Source organism: Peromyscus maniculatus, chromosome 8 (assembly GCF_049852395.1).
Source record: "Peromyscus maniculatus bairdii isolate BWxNUB_F1_BW_parent chromosome 8, HU_Pman_BW_mat_3.1, whole genome shotgun sequence".
NCBI classification, from domain to species: domain Eukaryota; kingdom Metazoa; phylum Chordata; class Mammalia; order Rodentia; family Cricetidae; genus Peromyscus; species Peromyscus maniculatus.
Window position 1 is genome coordinate 77,469,999 of NC_134859.1, and position 20,781 is coordinate 77,490,779.

A 20,781-nucleotide genomic window follows, 5' to 3' on the forward strand; every position below is an offset into this window, starting at 1 on the left:
TCAGTTTAGTCTCCCAGAATCCATGTGGAAAAGCCCCCCCCCCCAACATGCTTATAATCCCAGTGCTGGAGACACACAGGCAGGAGGATCCCTGCAGCTTAGTGGCTTCCAACCTAGCTAAATCTACAAGTTCCAGGTTTGGTGGGAGACTAATGTGTCAAAAAAAAAAAAATTAAAGGGGAGTGTGATTGAGGAAGACACTCAACATCCATTCTGGCCTCCACATGCTCATGTACACACACACACACACACACACACACACACACACACACACACACACACACACACACACCATATGGGGCGTGGGGGAGGGAAAGGGAATAAAGGAAATCTAGCACTGCATTTAGTATTTATAAAAGCATTTTACTGATACAACGATACTATATGTGAACAGCTATGGCTAAAACATCTCGGGTATAACATTTCTAAGTTATGTTCCACAGGCATATTCTGTTTAATTCTTTACATTCCACAGGCGTATTCTGTGCCTTTCATCATCTTGAAAATTATACACAAGACTGTGAAAGCTGTATTAATGTTTGTTCAGTTCTTTCTGTGTAAGTATCGTAAAAATGTCAAGTGTGTTGACCCTTCACAAAGTTACATTTTGCTTACCATAGAGAAATGTCCCATTTCTCCCTAGAAAAAGGATATTATTTTCTGATTGTGCAAGCACTTTATGAGTGCGCTATTTGACTCTCTATTTTGACAGCTGCCTTTCATTTGTTATTGGAGAGCCTCTTCCAGCACGTTCCTTCTTACCCTTTTCTAGCCAAGGTGAGGAGGGGGTCGACATTTTCCAGAATTATTCAAATTTAAGGGTTTCTTAGGAAACAAATTCCTAACTTCTTTATTCTATACAGAAAGACAAATCAGTAGTGTGTGTGTGTGTGTGTGTGTGTGTGTGTGTGTGTGTGTGTGTGTGCGTGCAGAAATATCAGGACACTGAGCTCTTTGACTTGGGAATCTGTGCTACCCGGAATGATCAGTATACCTTGGATGGCCAGGCATCCAGTAGGTGCTTAGTTGATGAGTGCTGAGTTGAAGTGTCAGGGCATGAGGAAGTATTGCCATTGTTCCACAGATGGAGACGTGGAGGCTCTTGTATTGTATGTATAAGAGTGTGATCTCTATGCTAATGAAGAAGCAATTCCCCATCATCATTCTATATATAGCAGAAAACAATGAGAACAGCGACGTGTTTGAAACACTGACTTCTTCACTGACAGACTCTCCTATACACAGCAGCTGTCTCTGATGCTAAAACACTGAGCCCTAATGATTAAGACACCCATGCTTTTAGACAGGGACAGAGAAGCTCTTCTTCAGGTGATGCAGCCTTGACTGCACTCTGTCACAGTGGCTTACTGACAAGTCTCCACACTATAGACAGCAGCACTTGAGTGCAAGGATGCTTGAAAAAAGGGTTTTAACAAACACACAAATGCTCACTGTGACGCTGTTACAGGAAGGAACTTAAAACAGCCTAAGCTTTCATTAATAAGTTGCTGAACCCACAGACAATAAGCATTCTGAGGCGGCAGCTTATGCAGACATTTGGAACACAATGGAAGTGCCTATATTGCTATAAAAAGATGACCACAATATACTAACTCACAGGTGAACTTTTAAGGGGGGGCATGCTTGCCCTTGAGTGAAAATAGTCACTGAAATATTGGTGATGGCAGATTCCAGAAAGTGAGATGGGCTATTTATTTAACTCAATTTATTTCCACAGTACTTTCATTTTTTGAAAGGAAAATAATTTTTAAAATTCAGAAGTTTAAAAGTAACTGTAATTCTGACTTTCAAAATCATTTTATTTCTAAAACAGCCCAAGAAACGATTAGCTGGTGCCCTACTTTGCCCTGGTGCCCAGAGTGCTGGTCACATTGCTGGAAGCTAATGAGTATTCTGAGGGAACAAATGAGTGAGGACAACCAGGCCTTCCCTTGTCACTCTAGGAAAGTGACACTTGGAGCACCACTGACGGCCAATGTCACTAAAGCATGCACTGGGAGGGATGCCATCATATTGTTCCTATGGCCCAGAATCTGAGGGGGTAAGTCAGTGGAGAAGCATGTCTGATGGATGACCCCAGTGATAGGGCTAATTTAAGTTATAGAATATCAACTTCCCCAAAAGTAACTCAGGGTTCTATCCACATCAGAAAAGCATTCATGCTGAGCCCTCCAGAGATTCTCCCAGCATTCATCTCTGATTGAGACTAAAGAGGGAGGAGTCTCAATGCGTGTTCATCTGACTCAGCTAATTCGAGGCTGAGCCTCCTTAGCTTACATTCCCATGAGAAGCTCGGATACACCAGAACCTGTGGAGTGCTTTTTGCTCCTGGGGAATTCTCTGACGAACTAGGAAGTCCCTCATGATTGGGTGCTGGAGCCTTGCAGAGCTGACTAAATCCAATTGCTCTGCTTGCTGGTTTAAAGAAGCCCTGCAATCAAAGACTTGCTTTGAGGTCCAGTATCACCACACAGGCATGCTGGGACCCTTGGGCAATGGCCACTTCTCTCAACCTAGGCTTCTACACAAAGTGGGGGAATATATGTTTCTCCACTTACAGGTGGCTTTAAGAAGATACTTGGTGCTGAAATCCCACTGCTTAGGAGGCTGAGGCAGGGGGATACACAGGAAGAAGCTACCTCAAATACCTCCCCGAAGAAGACAGTTCATTGTACATGGCCATGTAGGGTGCTCCACAAATAGCACTATGAGTTTTAAAGGTTTTGATTATGTATTGACAGACACAAGGAGGGAATCGGTACAAGCAGCAGAGAGGTGGTGAGCACCACACACGCATGAACACATACAGACTAGAGACTGCATGCTTCAGGGTCCCATCTTAGCTTTCCTTATAAACAAAAGAGGAAGCTTTCCACTCCTGAAAGGAGTCTGCCTTTCACAGCATAGGCACTCTCTTTTAAGATTGTGTGAGTGCCCATTCACCTCCCAGAGACTACAGGGAACAGCTCCCTCTGGGACTGCCCTCAGAACTATCCCCTCTGAGGTTCCTAGCATCCAGACAGCAAAGAGGACGGGGGTACATTTGCTCCAGCCATTCTGTCTTTCTCAGAGTTAATAACTCCTTGTCAGTCTGTATTTGACTGACTTTATGTTTGTCCTCAAGACATAAAGTAGGAATCCTATTCAACTTAAATCCTGAATCTTGAATGTATGGGTGAGCACAATGTCCATATGCAGTCTCCATATACATTCCAAATACCAGGTAAAACTCAGTAGAAGACGTAGGAGCCAGTGCCTGATGCTGACACAGGAGCTAACTGAGTGTAGGAACTCGGTGACTCATTTAGAAAGTGCCTTTATGTGAAGACTCTTACACCGTGTTCTCGGGAGCGTGAGGCTTGCCTAAGCAATGCTGGGCTGCTTCCCTTGGCTCCAGGTCTTCAATCTGTTACAAGCAGCCTGGCAGTACTTTAAAAGATACCTTTATTTCTATCAGCTCTCCTTAGATGCTCCTACTGGCAATGGTACCCAAGCATGGCAAGCCATGGGACAAAGCTGCTGAAAGGTCACAGAGCAGTTGGTGAGCAGTTGGGGTGATGAGGGGTGGGCCCACGGAAGGAGAAGAGTGGGGTTATGAAAAGGCCATGATTGGCTCTGAGGTGTCCTCTGGATTGCTGTGGAATGCACAGCTGTGGACCCAGCTGCATCAACAGAATGAAGGTGCTCTGTTGGACTGCACCCTCCCTCTGTGAGGACAGTAGGGAGCGGGGCGAAGGGGACTGGACATGGGATCAGAAGATGAGGTGTTAGTCTGGGCCCTGGGACAGGACGCTCTGTCTCTCTGAACCACTGTTTCTCCAGCTGAAGACATGAAATGAAAATGGTCAACAGATCAGCCCTATAACCATGCTCTTTGGTTTAAATAAAATGGGGTTTGAAAGCATTTTATAAATGATAGAGATCTCCTAAGGATGCAAGTTAGATCGTGTCCTATGATATATCTGTTAAAAAAAAAGTTGTATTTAGCAGCTAATGGGGTAGCTGTATAGCACTCCCCACCCCAGGCTTTCTCAGATCACGCTCCTAAACTGTGATTGGAGAGGGGGATTATCAGAAAAGAGGTTCCCTATGTTCATATAAGTTTCCAAGATAAAGTTTTGGTATAAAAACCATTGCATCTAATACCAAACAATGACCTACATACTAAGTTATATAGACCTAATTATATATGAAAAGTTATATGCATATAAAATCTAATTATATATGACTTCAACAAATGCAACTACATTATTTTCAAAGAACTAGTGCAGTGACAGCTGATCTTTAACATGTACACAGCAACAGCAGTTTCAACTTGACACCCCGCCGGGGAGAATGTGCTGGATTCCCGTTTCTCACGGTGTGGTGTCTTGTGTCTGGTTGTGCACACGAACTGAAAAGCTGGAAGACTCGGAAGTGCCGTTTCCCATGGAAGGCCATCAGCTTTTCTGGTCTGTTAGCTCTCTGGGACAGTCCTCTTCATTCTCCTCTGAGCAGGACAGGTTCAGGACACTCATCATGGGATGGATCCAGGATGTGGTCTGTGTCACATGACTTGAGAAGAACAAGGAGCGCCGATTAGAATATGAAAGACTGTCTTTCTACCCAGAACAAGTACTGATTGGGGGACAGGAAGCAGTTAGAACTGGATCCTGGAGATGTCTTAAGGGTCTTTTGTAACCATGAATGCAGAGGAATATATCACCTCAAACTCCCTTTTCCTCACCAGATGGTGTCTGTGAGCATGTCCTATGGCTGTCTAGCTGTGAGCCTCATCTCTGGAGTCTGTCTCTTCTCTTTCTTTTCCAAGGTTAATAGTCTTGTACACTGAAAGAGCTTCTGTTTGGTTCTATTTCTTTCCTAGTTCATTCTCCACTCCAGCCCAGAGACCTTTCTAAATGACCAAGCATACACTGTCACTTTTGGGTGAAACACTAGGTTCTAACCGATTCTGGGTCAAACACATTCCACAGTACGATTCTGGGCCACATTTCTCCTCTTTTGGGAGTTACCTCACACTAACTCCAAAGAAGCAAATTCTCCTTAAGATTCCTCCCATCTGAACCCATAGTCTTCGCTCTAATTTTTCTACATTATAAATGCATGTCTATTGTCAGCCTCCCTGCTGCTCAGAAAGCTCCCTGATGGGCAGGAACTGTTTTTTATCTCTGTATTTGTGGTGCCTGATGCATTCTCAGAACAAATGACTAGCGTCCCGAAGAGCACTGTGGGAAGAAGAGACAGAAGCAGAGATGGGGAAGGGGTACTAGGGTAAGAGGTACATTTAGGGTGTGGCAGAGCGCCACCAACCACACTCCCACCCAGTGGATGTGTGTCTCAGATTTCCTACCCTAACTTAGCTTCCAGCTGGATGATTCTTCCACGTCTACTACCGTTTGCCCAGCCCCTTAGAGTGGTGGGGTGGGGTTGGAGAGACATTAATAAATTTATCTTTCCATAAGAGTAGATTACTAATAGTTTCACCATGGGGTAAAAGGACTTCCAGTAGTTTAAGAGTCAATGTGGAGGTGACAAGGCCCAGGTTTCTTCATAGTTTCCAGAGTTTGAGTGTGCTGGTAGAGAGGGAGTATGGTGAGGGATAACTACTACTAAAGATCAATGAAAAACCCACATGGAAACCTATTATTGTAGACGCTTCCTAAAATACATTCATATGTAAAAGGTGTTTAAATGGTGTTACCTTATCACTGGGGGGATAATGCCAATCTTGTACATAAGAGACTTTCAAATAAAAAGCCCAGTGTCAGGTACCAGTGACTTACTTTTGAGTTGTTGGTAAGTGGGGTTCCATAGCTCCCCAAGCCCCAAACATTACAGGCTGGAGCTACTGCTCTTGTCTTCCCTCCAGAACTTGATAGTAAGATCCTACTGCTGAAGACACTACATACTTGAGTCATAGGACATGGAGAAATCAAGCTGGTTCCAACCTGGAAGCTTCTTCCCTAACTGGCTAGCTTTCATAGTGCTGGAAGTTTTGATGCATGCTGCCAGGAGAGAAGATTCATCAGCTGTCCTACCCAGCCATGAACCCTGTGGACTACAATGACAGGTCTGCCAAGATACACATGCTGGTGACACAGTGTTATAGGAGTGATCAATCACTTTCTGATTGGATTTAAAGCTTGTTCCATAAGATGGGGCTCATGCCTGGTACTGCCTATGGGGCTAAAAACTCATGGCTGTTTGGGTCAGAGGCTGTAGAGAAGAACCTTCTACTATTATTCTGCTAAATGGACATAGTGATAAACTGCCCCCTAAAGTCTTATCTTCATACCCATGTATCAGCACATCTCTCAACCCTCATCAGGTGATGAATACAGAAATCCACAACAGCTTGACATGCAGACAATAAGAGTCTGTGGAGTGCTCTGTGCCCAGCTCTAAATGGGACGTCACCCCCCACTCGACAGGGTGCAGGGATCATTGGGGAAGAGAGGACAGAAAGAGTCACAGGCAGTGAATGTCTGCAGTGGGAAAGTACTGGCTGGATATGACAGAGATGTTGCACTCATGAAGTCACAGGAGCTGTGACAGCATGCACAGGACCTGCACAAGATCAGGCCAGTCGAAATCCCTGCCTAGCCAGGGAGAAGTGCGTGAAGTCCCACCTAGCCGAGGAGCTCCTGGCACCTGATGGCTGTGGGGAAGGGCAGAGTCAGTTTTTTTTATTTTTTTCAGGGATTTGGCTCCCGAGAGGCTACCCACACTCCGGTGGACTGTCCTACATGCATGTACAGATAGTGCTAAATAGACTTAGTGAGCTTGGGGTGGGGAGGGGGGAGGATTAAAAAGAGCACATGAAGTTGGGAGAGAAAAGTTATGGGGTGGGTGAGGGAGGATTGGGAGGAAGGAAATGGGGAACGGATTTGATCAAAGCACACTGTAGGCATGTCTGAAATTATCAAACAATAAATAAAACCTTAAAAAAGGAATCATTATTCTCTCAGCAGTAATTCATATTACCACTCTCTTTAAAATGGTTTAAAGCGATTTCTCATGAAGGCTCGCCTTAGTAGAGCATCAGCTTAGCCCCGACTCATTTCATTTCAAGGCCTTTTTGGGGCCTAAACTGAAAGCACTGGTAAAGAAACATTAAGGAGTGTAACCAAGAGGGCTGGAGCACCCCTGCAAGGTGAGACGGACACGCTGCACAGAGTGCATGTTTGAAAGGAGTGTGCTGGGGAACGCTGCCTTGTGGGTTTGGCAGTCTCAGTATCTAGAGACTCAATGTTTACCAGCACAGACAGTTACAATGTATTGGTGCAGTTCAGAGAGTGTCATTTAAGTTATTTTAAATACTTCTTCCCTTATAATGTTACTTGAATGGGGAGAGTAGGAAGTAAGAAAACCAAGAATAATTATCTGCAGAATAAGTTCAGGCACATGCTTTGCTATTTGACATTTTACAAGTGATACTCTCATCCTTGAAATATTAACTGTGTAACCATATAGACCTTGGTAAGTTGGTAACACAGAGTAAATAAAAGCAAAATGTTTAAGAAAAGATATAGTTACTAACTCTCTGCAACTGATACTAGAAAGTTCTACCTGAAGTCTGTTCTTGTTAATAACCTTCATCAACACTTTTTTTAAATTAAATTTATTCATTTATTTTACGCCCTTACTGCAGTTTCCCCTCTGTGCTCCCCCCTCCACCAGATCCACAAATCCACTCCTCCTCTGTTACTGTTCAGCAAAGGGCAGGCCTCCCATGGGTGTCAACAAAGCACGGCATATCAACTGGAGGTAGGACTAATCTCCTCCCTTCATATTAGGGCTTGGTAAGGCAACCCAGTATGAGGAATAGGTTCCCAAAAGCATCAGGGATAGGCCCTAGGAGTCTCACAAGTGGACCAAGCTATACAACTGTCACACATATGTAGAGGGCCTAGGTCGGTCCCATGTGGTCTCCTTAGGTGTCGTCGGTCCAGTGTCTGTGAGCTCCTATGAGCCCGGGTTAGTTCCCTTGTGATGACCTGGCTCGTATAATCCTTCCTCCCTCTCTTCAACAGGATTCCCAGAGCTGGGCCCAGTGCTTGGCTGTGAATCTCTGCATGTGCTTCCATCAGTTACTGGACAAAGGCTCTCTGATGACAATGAGGGTAGTCACCAATCTGATCACAGGAGATGGCCTGTTTAGGCTACCTATCCACTATTGCTAGTAGTCTTAGCTGGGGTCATCCTTGTAGATGGAATTTGAAAAAAATCATCCTGAGTGAGGTAACCCAGTCCCAGAAAGACAAACATGGTATGTACTCACAGAAAATAATCATAAGTGATTATTATCTATAAAGTAAAGGAGAACCATGCTACAATCCACAGCTCCAGAGAGGTTAGGTAACAAGGAGGGCCCAAAGAAAGACACATGGATTTCCCTGGGAAGGGGAAATAGAAGAAATCTCCTGGGTAAACTGGGGGTGGGTGGGGATGGGAACATGAGGGATCAGGTTGGGGGAGGATTAGAGGAGGAGAGCAATGAAAGAGATGTCCCGATGGGGGCATTTCAGGGTCAGGTAGAAACTTGGTGCAAGGGAAACTCCCAAGAATCATCAAGACTTTAATGCAAAATATGACCTCACTCAAAGGTCACACTGTAACTTATATTTTACACACTGTAATTTATATTTGTTTGACTAATCTTCTGTTTATAATATACTTTTCGGCAAAGATAGATGCCTAAAATAATAGCTTGATTTCATTGGTAAAGAAACACACACACACACACACATACCACCACCACCACCACCACCACCACCACCACCACCACCACCACCACCACCACCAAACCCTACCTGCACACACATCACACATCTCTAAATACCAAACATGTAATACCTATAACTGTTTGCTGGAAAAATAAAACCAATGCAACAAAGAAAGGCTTTTGGTGCCTCAAAGTCTACAATTGGATCTTTGGAAACAAAATAATACAAAATGATCAGAACCCATGAGACAGAACTTCTGAGGCCCAGGTGGTGTATGTAAAGGGCCTGACAAAGAACACACATTCAAGAAATGATCACAGCTAGTTTTATTGATAATTAGAGCTTTTTGATTAGTGCAAGAACACCTTGGAATTCTGCCTGTAGTGCTGGAGTGGAGCCAGGCTTGAGTCCACCATTCAGTTTTATGTCTTAGTGAGCACTGTGGTTAATGCTCTTTGACATAATCAGTATGATGAGATAATCCTAGATTTACTGGCTTGGAGAACATTCTAGTATTAGAAATACTTCCCCCCTGATTTGTGTGTTGGGCAATTCAACTAAGGATGGAGAATAAATCAGTCCAGCTGACTACTCTGTTTAATTAATAAAGACCTCAGGTTCATAAAGGGAGATTTTGCTGTTCAGAATGAAAAATTTAGTGGGCTGGTAAATAAATGAAGCTGACTATGAGACACAAAAGAAGTCCTCATCTGAACACGCAGTACCCCTGGCAAATGTTTCTGCAGAGACACTGCATCTGACCTGATTTGGGTAGTCATCAGCAGTCATTCAGATGTATTTGAAAATCTGAAAGGCCATTTGTTTTGAGCGGTTGCCAGATCTGTTGTTGGGAATCAATAGCTTTGGAGCAGTAGGTTGCCAGTGCTGCGTGTTTTTAAAAGTAATATTAGTAAATTGAAAGACATATTGTAGAGTTTATTTTAAAAAAGCCCAAGAGAACATGCTCTATTTTATTGGCAAAGAAATGTTAAGTGAATTATTTAAATCCCATTATAATTACCCTCCTTATGTTTCTTACCTCTTAGCTAGAGGATCAAAATGTGTTCTTTCAAAAAGAAAAGCAAATTTATTTCTTTCAAAATAAAAATTAAGGACAGTCTCTAGAAAAAAAGTGACTTAAACACAAAAAGTACAAAAGCTTTACAAAAATCTGTTCTTAACTGTGATGGTGAAAGATGTCCCCTTGTTCATTCTCCATTTCGGACAGGGCTCTGTGTCACTGTGAGATAAGAAGACTTGCCTGGATTATTTTATCATGCCTAAGACAAAGTTGCAGGATAATGAACCAAAGGTAACACATTTCCAATATAACTTTAGGGGGAATATATATATATATATATATAAAATCAGAAAGTAAAAAAAGGCAAGACTTCTTAATATAATTTGTTTCAGGACCCAGTAATGTTGAAGTACTGGAGAAGTTTCTAAGTGGCCACAAAGTGCAAGTATTAATGACAGCAAAAGAGTTATACTTAAAAGAATATTTGCTTTAAAGGGAATAAATTAGAATTTTATTTTTATTCTGTGTTTATGATACTCCTATGCAATATATAACAGATAGCCAATATTAAGATTCAATTAATGAAAACATCTTTAGGTCTTAGGTATAAAATTGTTTACAAGAATCTAAAGATGTGTGTGTGTGTGTGTGTGTGTGTGTGTGTGTGTGTGTGTGTAATATTAGAAAATTTGCTGTTACTAGACTACTAAAAGATGAATACTGAAAGAAAATTCCTGGCAAAAATACTCGTTTTAATGATGATTAAAAAAAGAAAGAAAGAAAGAAAGAAAGAAAGAAAGAAAGAAAGAAAGAAAAGAAAGAAAGAAAGAAAACGCTCAGCTGGTCCATGAGCTTTAAATATTGCTGATGCCACCTGTGCAAGTGTGACCAGGTGGGTGAACCAATAGGAGGAAATGAATCTGAGAAGGAGGCAGAGTTTACTCCTGATCATAGGGCTGGCACACAGCAGACAGCGACTAGATCCAACTAATGACTTCTGAGAATTTAACCATTATGTTCAACCCCTCTGTATCCAGGCTAGTTTCCATAGCAATATGTGACGAGACTCTGGGATGGATTAAGTGATCTCCAGAAAGGGGCTCTTCAGCTTTGCAAAATGAAATTAATTAAAGGATTAATTTAATGATCATAGATTATATATGTAAAGCTATTATGTCTTTTAAAAATTCTTTCCTATTAAATTCATGAAAAATGTTATGTGAGCAACCGAGAAAATAAAAAGCTTGTGTGAAGCTTGACTCAGAGGCTTTGTGCTTTCCAAGCAGTAATACTCTGTTGTCATGTATCTTATCTGTGCCCACCAGGCTGCTGGCTTCAACAGGGCAGGGCCATGTCTGTCTTTCCCATCTCCTCATTAGCTGTACCCACGTACCATGAGTGGCATCAACGTATGCTTGAGGCATGCATCACTATAAACCCCTCTGATTACTACTGTAGTCACACCATGGAGGAGAAACACACAACTGGTAGACTAGCTTATTTATAATTGAAGATCAGGTAATTCCCAAATGTGATAATGATGTGGATTTACCCTAAGTGGTTTATGTGTGTTTATAGAAATTGAGCATTATCAGGGAAATTAGAGTTACCCAAATAAAACCAACATCACCAAATAATTAGCATTGCTATTTCTCCTTACCAATAGTCTCATTCCAATTGACTTGCAAGACCTATTCATTAATTTAGGGGCAAGCATTAAAATTGTATGGTAATTTAAATAATTTGGGCTAGAGTTTATTTTCTAAAAGCCAGTGGTCTAAAAAATTTATTAGAATCTCAGATATTAAGATTTAATTGTTCATTGTAAATGAATACAACCCTTAGTTAAAAAAATCTTGTTTTAACCACTAGAGTACAAAATGTTACAATGTTACCAAAGATTACAGTGATGATGAATGGTTTGCCTAAGCCTTCATACCACCACACTGGGACTTCTCAGCCTCTGAAGCGATCAAATAAACTCCATCCATGTTTCTAGACCTCAAAGGCCTCCACTGCCAGAGGGAGATTTACTCAGCCATAAACGCTGATATCCATCAGCAAGGTCCAGCTGTGATCCAAAGAGACCACTGAAGCCCCCTTGATATGAGATCACAGATTAGATGCAGACTTCAAGTTGGTGTGGCGGTGCATCCCTGCTGTCCCAGCACTGGGAAGTTGAGACTAGAGGATTGTGAGTTCGAGGCCTGTGTAGGCTACACAGAAACCTGCTGTGGATATTGCTCTATATAAATAAAACACTGATGGCCAGTGACCAGGCAGAAAGTAGGTTGCCAGGCAGGAAGTAGGTGGGACAAGGAGAGAGGAGAATTCTGGGAAGCGGAAGGCTGAGGGGAGAGACACTGCAGCCACCACCAGGACAAGCAGCATGTGAAGACTCTGGTAAGCCACCAGCCACGTGGCAAGGTATAGATTTATAAAAATGGGTTAATTTAAGATAAAAGAACAGTTAGCAAGAAGCCTGCCACAGCCATACAGTTTATAAGTGATATAAGCGTCTGAGTGATTATTTTATAAGTGGATTGTGGGACTGCGGGGCTTGGGGAACCTGGAGAGAAGCCCTCCAGCAACAGAAACCACATCTCATAAAGCAAAACCCCAAAGAGATGTTCCAGGATGAGGCAGCTGGATATGACCTTCTGTCAGATAAGCATTTTCTAGTTTGTAACGTTCTTTGGTATTTTCCCTATTTACTTTTCATAAAAATCTCATAAACACTACTTTTCTCTACAATTTCCACAGTTGACCAAGTCGAGGCTTAGAGGGTTGAAGTGCTCTGTCCAAAGTTACACAGAAGCAGGCCTGGGCCTGAGATGCAGGCACCAATCACTCTTTCCTATTGGCCACCTCTGTAGACAACTCCAGCTTGCATATGAAATTCTGGGAAGTTATGTATACCCTGAATTTCAGATTTTCAACCTCTGCGACATATAACACCTTCCTCAATAGGTTAAGAGATAACATGTGTTAGTGCCCTAGCTCTAGGCCTGACACATTTCTACATACAGTTAGACAGGTCCTTCTCATAGCCCTATATGATTTTTCTATTGCAATAATTTATCACCAAAAAAATTGGTGACTTAAAATGACCTCCATTTGCTGGCTAATGATCAGAAGTCTGACGTGGGTCCTACTGGGGTGCACTCAAGACATCAGCAAGTGGCGACAATGCCTTCTGGGGCTCAAGGGGAGAATCGGTCCCTTGTTTCTCCAGCTTCTGAGGGCCTCCCACAGTCTTAGGCTCATGGTTCCCATCTTCAGCGTGGGCAACAGTTCTACTTCCATCAACACATGTCCTTATCTGACTCTGCTGCCTCTGTCCTCCAATGTCAAGGGCTCACGAGGTCAGACTGGACCGAGGAGGACAAGCTCTGCTCAGGGTCAGCTGATCAGGAACCTTGACTCCCCTTTACTAAGTAACCTAACACTGTCACAGACAGGTTCTGGGATTCTCCTTGACTGCTTTTTCTGCAGAGTAGCGCCTAAAGGAAAAGATACGAGCTAGGAGAACTTCTTGTAACTTGCGCAAAGCTAGGCAAATATCAGCAAGAGTAGCTCTGATGGAGACTAAGTTAAGACAGCCAGGTCTTGGCACAAGCCTGTAATCCCAGGTACTGGGGAGGCTAAGGTAGGAAGACCACCAGTTCAAGGCCAGCCTGGGCAATATAGCAAGACTGTGTGTCAAACTGACAGGTAAGAGGAGCTGGGGATGTAATTCAGTGCTTGTTTATTGCCATGGAACCAGGGTTCAAGCCTCAGTGAGGGAAAGGAGTAAATTAAGGGAAAAGTGACTTGGGGACAATGCCATGGCCTACAAAAATTCATCAAAAGCCCTGCTTTTGGAGACTGTGTGCATCGAAAGGTAAGAAGCATTAGAAGTCAGAGGGATGTGACTACTGGCCTGAAGGGACCTCTGCTCAGGGTCCACGTGATGAGAGACAATAGAGAGCTCTCGCTCTCTCTTTCTCTCATACACAGACACAGAGAAAGACACACACACACACACACACACACACACACAGAGAGAGAGAGAGAGAGAGAGAGAGAGAGAGAGAGAGAGAGAGAGAGAGAGAGAGAGAGAGAACGATGCCATGAAAGGACAGGGCGAGAAGGATTGCAGTCCTGCTGAGACTTCAACTTCGGCACTCAGAGCTGTGAGAAACATCTTTGCTGTTTAAACTCCTTGTCTGTGGTGTATCCTTACAGGAGCACTAGTGCACCAATGCAGCAACCAAACCCAGCGGAGGAAGTTGATCAAAAAATTCAGTATTTGGTAAACAAATCTAAAAAGGAGGGTCATGGAGGCAGAGACCGTCCTAAAACGGGCTCAAAGAAGAACAACCCCAGAAAGTTGATGAGTCCAGAGTAGCCATGTGCTCTCAGGGAATGTGACACTGGGAAAATGTGGTGATATTTTATTTGTACTGAAATGTTATTTTAATTTTATGTTAATAAATAAAGTTGCCCTGGGGTCAGAGCTATTAGAGCCATAGTAAGAGCGTGGTGGTTAGAAGAGCTAGGTAGATTTCTGTGTGTTCAGGGATACAGCCAGTATTGGAGACATACGCCTTTAAGACCTGAAGGGCGGTACTTACAGGCAGTGATGAGGCAGTCATGTGGTTGGGTTTACAACCAATGAGAAGGCAGAACAGAAAGATTATTTAAACAGGGACACAGGAAGTACCTCCCTCTCTCGGGGAAGCTAGGAGCACTGCAGGAGGTAAGATTTTATCTCTGAGCTCTGACCTCTCGGCTTTCTCTTTTACATTGGCTCTGTGTTTCTTATTTTAATAATACAATTGGTTACATCTACAGGAAAACATGCTTCAGGTGAAGCTGTACCTGTCATCGGCTAAGTGGGGGCAGAGCTTGGTGCTGGGCATGTAGATCTAGATGTTTTATTCATTTTAGGGGCTCTGCCATCCTGAACAACCCAAGCCAGCTGGCTGGCCTTTCAGTTAAATGACAATTTCTTCTCCAGCGCGTCATATTCCTACACCTCTCTGTAGGTATTTATAGAAAATCCTGGGCAAGTTGTCTTGGGCTTGTGATCAATGCAGCCTTTCTGCTCCCATCCCAGGGCTGTTGACTGGCTGGAGAGCAGTGCAAATGTACGTGTTGGCTACTGTCTTCCCTTTGCAGCTGCACCAATGTTGTCATTTAAAACTCCTTCTCTGGCATATAGCAGCAGAGTGGGGACGGCATGGGAAGCTGACGTCTGCTCAGCGCTCACCCTGCACCAAGGATTTTGCCAGGGGCTTCACATCCCCAGATGTACCCAATTCTCAAACACTCCTTGTTTTTAGGTAGGCATCGGGATTACAGAGGGACTGAAATGACCTACCAGGTTCACTCTTAAACTTGGTGGTGCCAATGTTAAAATCCAAGCCTATCAGATACCCTCTCTTCCCTTCAATGGCTTCTTCAACTTGTCAACAATATTCATCCACTTGAACTTTAGTCCTCACACATGCCCTGTTTTGTGCCAGGTCATGATTACTTCTAACAGTTATCACGAAGATAGCTGGGCCCTGGCACTCAGCTTTGGGTTAAAATGTACTGCTGGAGAGCTCAGCTCAGGTGGGAGATCTCCCTAGGGTGCCGACTATTTCAGGCCTCACCACTTATTCGTTGGAAGAAGTGGTTTGAGAGAGCCATTTGGGAAGGCCTACACTTCCCACTATAGGTCTCTGTGCATTCTTTATGGTAGTCCTTGATTCTTACACATGCAGAAATCCCTGAGGAGCTTCAACACATTCTCAGAAGCCACGAGGTCAGTGGCATAAAACCCATCCTGACCTCTTAGCAGATGAAGCACTGGTTATATTAGTCTGTCAGTGGCCACTACCTAATTCACTGAAAAGGAAGCAAAAACAGTTTAATTCATGAGGCCTTGGGGTGGGAGAGAATTCTTGACAATGTCCACTGAAGTGAAGCTAAAATAATCTGCCAAGGATTTATAAAGCGAAAATGAATAGTTTTTTTTTTTTTTTAAATTTCCAACCAGAAACCACGCTTCCTCTCTTTCCTTCCCTCCACCATCTCCTTAGTTCCTACTTGCGTTACTGTTGCTTAGGATAATATCTATTTGCAAAAGAAAGTTAGGGTCTAAGACTTGAGAATGTCAAATCGTTCATTTTGTGTTTTCTATTCTTTTAAATTCTATAAATATAGGCCAGCAAGATAGCCCAGTGGGTAAAAGTGTGTGCTGTCAGGAGTTTAATTTGGCATTAAAAGCAAGTATCTGATATTAAGATTTCTATATTACTTGTTCACATTCCTGGGTCATTGCTCCTACACTGCACCAGGCTGGTCCTTGTGACCAATAGCTTGTGGCAGATGTGATGGAGAATAGACTATAGAAGACACTCTGCAGCATTTGTCTGAGTGTCTCTCATCTCTTGCTCTGGGGAAAGACTTGTTCTGTTGAGAATAACCCTGTATCCCTAATGCCTGAGACATGGTGAGGAACGGGAGCATCCTGCCAATAGCATCATGACTGTGTTTGGTGCAAGTATTCTAGGGAGTCTGCTAAGCTATGCTTCATTTCCCAGCCCTTTTAGCAGTTTGACAATTCCGAGAGAGAGAGAGAGAGAGAGAGAGAGAGAGAGAGAGAGAGAGAGAGAGAGAGAGAGAGAGAGATATGGAGCAGAGGAGGGAGAAGGAGGTGAGGGCAAGTGTGCCAGAGTAATCTAGTGATGCCACCCTTGTACTGCTAGGACTCTATAAAACTGGTTGAAAACATAAATATGCATTGTTTTAAGCTTCAAACATTGGAGAAAATTTATAATGCAGAAATGGAGAATTAATGATCATTGACAGCAGTGACTCCAAATCTTCTAATATAAAGATAAACAAGTATAATGAAATATACTTAGTTAGTAGCTACATCCAATTTACAACAAATTTGGTTTTACCAGCAGAGCTCATAGTAATTTTGGAATATATGACACATATCAAATGTATGTGTAATTCTAAAGTAGAATCATACCAAAAAACTCCAATAAACTTTTTATAGTATATGACTTCATGGGAATGAAAAGGAGCTGCGTAGAAGGGCTGGGAGATGGTTCCATGGATAAAGTTCAGATAAATGTGCCTACTGACAAGACTGATAGCCTGAGTTCAACCCCCGGAACCCACGTAACAGAGCCAGATACAGTGGCTCACACCTGCAATCCCAAGTGAGATTGGAGAAAGAGACAGGAGAATCCTCAGGAAGTTTGCTAAACACAGCTGCAGAAACAAGAGACCCTGCCTCAAAAAATCAGAAGGAAGCAACTAACTCTGTTGTGGGATATTTGATCACATTGTGTGAAGATGTGTCTCTGTTTCACCTTACCTGCCTAAGGGTACCTTCTGATAGGTTTAATAAAGAGCTGAATGCTCCAATAGTGAGGCAGAAAAGGATAGGCGGGAGTTTCAGGGTGAGAGAGGAACTCAGGGGAAGAATCCGAGAGGTAGGGGATTTACCAGCAAGATGCAGAGGAAGTCAGACGTACAGAATTGAGGAGAGGTAATGAGCCATGTGGCAGAATGCAGATTAATATAAATGGGTTAATTTTAGTTTTAAGAGCTAGTTGGGAACAAGCCTAAGCTAAGGCCAAGCTTTCATAATTAATAAGAAGTCTCTGTGTCATTATTTGGTAGCTGGTAGCCCAAAGAAAGACCTGGAAAAGTTGCCTCCAATCTCCATACATGTAATGCAGCATGCATGTGCCCCACCTTACCCATGGTAAAATAAATAAAAACCAAATAAACAAAAAGGAAGTCAGGTGGAAAAATGGCCATCCATCCAAATAATTTCATTACAGCATGCTTAAAGTGTTGGCCATTTTATCATTAAGCTTAAGGATGCTATAACTTTCTTATGGGGGGAAAAACCTTTCCCAGAATGCAGTGCCATATTTTATACAAATATATGTGTGTGGATTTACATATTTATTTATATGGCAAGTGAGTATGCCTACATGCATATATGCATACACACAGAAGCACATGTCTGTTTGTTCTATGAAACACAGACGCTAGTGATGCCAATATCAATTATTCATGTTCACACAGGTGGGCAAGAAGTTCTCTTCTCCTTGTCAGAACTTAAGTAGATGACACAGTATTAATAGAAGTGTAATGGTCATGTGGATGGACAGAAATACTCTACAAGGACCATAAGTGCCTGGGCCTTCTCGAGGCAGCACTGACAGTCATTGCCTTGCCTGAGGCTTGGCTTCCATCAGATGTAACAGTTCCGTTTCTGGGACGACAGTGACAGGTGCCAATTTCTGTCAGGAGATCATATGTATGCAGACCATCATCTCCCCCAGAGTCTTGGGAGGGTAATTTTAGTCATTCTTTTTAAGTGAAGTTATTTATTGCCTGAAAAGTGTCATCTACCTATAAATGAATCACTCCTCCCTCAAAAGATTAACATAGGCTGCCCAGGCCCAAAAGTTTGGCTGGGGTAAAATAAAAATGAAAACAAACCAACAACTTAATATTTCTGAAAATGTCAGTAGGCTTGTGTATGCGTTGCTTATTTGGGATCAGCCTTAACTGTGCCTAAGAACCATGCAGAAACCCCCATCAAAATGTCAGAGAGTGAGGGGAAGAGTAAAAAGAGTACCCTTTATTCGAAAACTTTTTGGGTGGGGCAAGGACTTTATAGAGTGGAAATTAAAGCACACATATGTTGAGTAGCTATTCTGTGGAGACACCAGCATTAGAATCCAGGTTTCTCCAGGTCCCAAGGCCATTCTCTCTCTCTCTCTCTCTCTCTCTCTCTCTCTCTCTCTCTCTCTCTCTCTCTCTCTCTCTCTCTCTCTGATCTCTTCTGATGTTGTTTCCCCCACATCAGAAAGCTTTTGCAATCAGAACCACCTGCACAAGAATGATGCCCTTGACTCGCATAAGGACCCCTGCAGACCCATATTTAAAGCCTATTGATGAGCAATCCATATTTAAAGTCTATTGATGAGCAATTCAAATCCGTCTGCATATGGCCTTACAATCCTTCAAACAAACCACTCCTGGAGAAGAGGGTGGCTTCTGCAGAGAAACAAAAGAAGAATGTAGTGAAGATGAAGAGATAGATGGGCACATCTAGGTCAGTGAGAGATGCGCTGAGTCTCTGTTCTAGTGAGGAGCCTAAGAATCCCTTCAAAATTCACTGTTTCTGTTTAATGATGGGTGCTCATAACAGTTTTGTTCAATAGGCTGACTCCCTACAAGAAGGTAGGGATATAACACATATAAAAATATAACACAGGTATAACAGATAGACTAAACTCCTTCTTGTTGATGAACAGGGTTATACTTTTGGAAAGGAAGTCCTAACTCATAGCAAGCATTCCACTCTTCTAGGAGGCTGGGGCTGGCACAGTGTTAGATTTTCTTGTTTTCACTCTCTGACCTTCCAGTCTACAGAAGATCACTACTTGTTCTTAGAAGAAGCAAGTTCTGCTATTTTAAAATGGACAAAGTATAACATTCTACCTAAGTCAACATCTGCTTAAAATGTCCTTCTTGTCACCTCGCACCAAGTGACCTTAAAGCAAGGGAGGCAGAGTGATGCAGCTCAGTGTGTGTGTGTGGGTGGTTTTGGAGCCAGAGAACACTGGGTCTGTGTCTGGACCCTGCAGTTTCATTGAGGGTAACCTTGCCGAGTTTCGCCTCTTTGACAGTCTCTTCCGCTGCAGTGATGTGACAATGATACCCACCCATGCCCTTTGGAAAAGAAGTCTGTCTTCTCTCTCTTTTCTTTTTGCTTTCCTCCTACAGCATGATTAAGGTCAATGAAAAGAACTGATGAGCTTCCAGAACACACTTTGGGCTGTTTTCTGAGTGGAGCAAAGGAGGCTGGGTAAATGTCCATCCACTCTTTCTATTCCTTTCACAGGAATCAAGCTAGAGTTTGGAGTGGCCAGAGATTGCTGGCTAATTAATTAATTAATTAATTCGTTTATTTATTTATTTATTTATTTATTTATTTATTTCATCTCTTATATGCTCTATTCATTTCTGTAGTAGAAGTCCAGCTTAAAAGTTGGGGGCCAGTGAGACAAACTGATTCTCTGGCTGGCCATATCTAGGTCTGTTTTTTCCCGTGTTATGGGCAACTCTGCCCTTAGTGCCCTTTTCTCACAGAGCAGTAGTGAGGTCCTGCCATTCAGTTATGGGTCGGACATAGCTCAGCTCAGGTGGAACAACTGTCTACAGGGTGTAGACTTGGATACTTTGAATGCAGAATTCCAGTTTGAATGCAGATCCAATTCTTTGGATCATGTCTTTCCTCTGGGGACCTTATTGGGAGGCTTGAATGAGGGTGAGATGAAGCTTGACATCAACATGATGACATGATGTCATAAACATGACACCCTGTGGTATTTACTTTCCACATTGTTAAGAGGATTAAATGTTATAATGCATGGACAAATACACTTAGTGTGCTCCTGGCCACTGAACATCAACTGAAGCCTGATGCAAATTACAATATGGTGTTTCCTTTTTCTACCACCTATACAGCATATATACAGCAGTTTATAGGACATAAACTCTTCCAGAAACCAGACATGATCAATGCAGTTTATCAGAGAATACACTTGTCTCCAGAAGGGGAATGATTCTGGAAGTGAGCAGTGAGCTGCTGAGTGTGATCTACACATGGGATTCCAAGACTTCTCTCTACTTCATGCTATAAACTGCATTTCTGTTTTATCACCCACCAAACAGAACAAGAAAAAACAAGCCAATAAAACTAGGCCAGGGTTATCTATAAGTCTTCCTTAAATCTTTACAAACATGAAATTTTGAATTATGATCTTTTTAAGATGATGATTTGCAGGCTTTGCGCTTTCTTGACATGATAGTCTTTCCACAAAGAAAAATAATGGTAAGTAGTTATTAGTCACTTCCTGGATTCAGGGTACATGGTCGATCCTTAACATCAGCAACTCTACAATAGCAACACATTCTCCTTGTTTGATGAGAAACTGA

The 20,781-nt window shown here is 42.6% G+C and overlaps 1 protein-coding gene across 2 annotated transcripts in view; it reads right to left on the minus strand.

Annotated features, from left to right (window-relative positions):
• Positions 1-342: 342 nt before the first annotated feature.
• Stxbp4 (syntaxin binding protein 4) overlaps positions 343-20,781 on the minus strand; it is a 151,890-nt gene continuing 131,451 nt past the window's right edge. For both annotated transcript variants that reach the window (XM_042282601.2, XM_006972012.4), the window contains one exon: positions 343-4,575. In XM_042282601.2, coding sequence (XP_042138535.1) covers positions 4,461-4,575 — 115 coding nt within the window. In that variant the 3' untranslated portion in view covers positions 343-4,460. The remainder of the gene's footprint in view (positions 4,576-20,781) is intronic.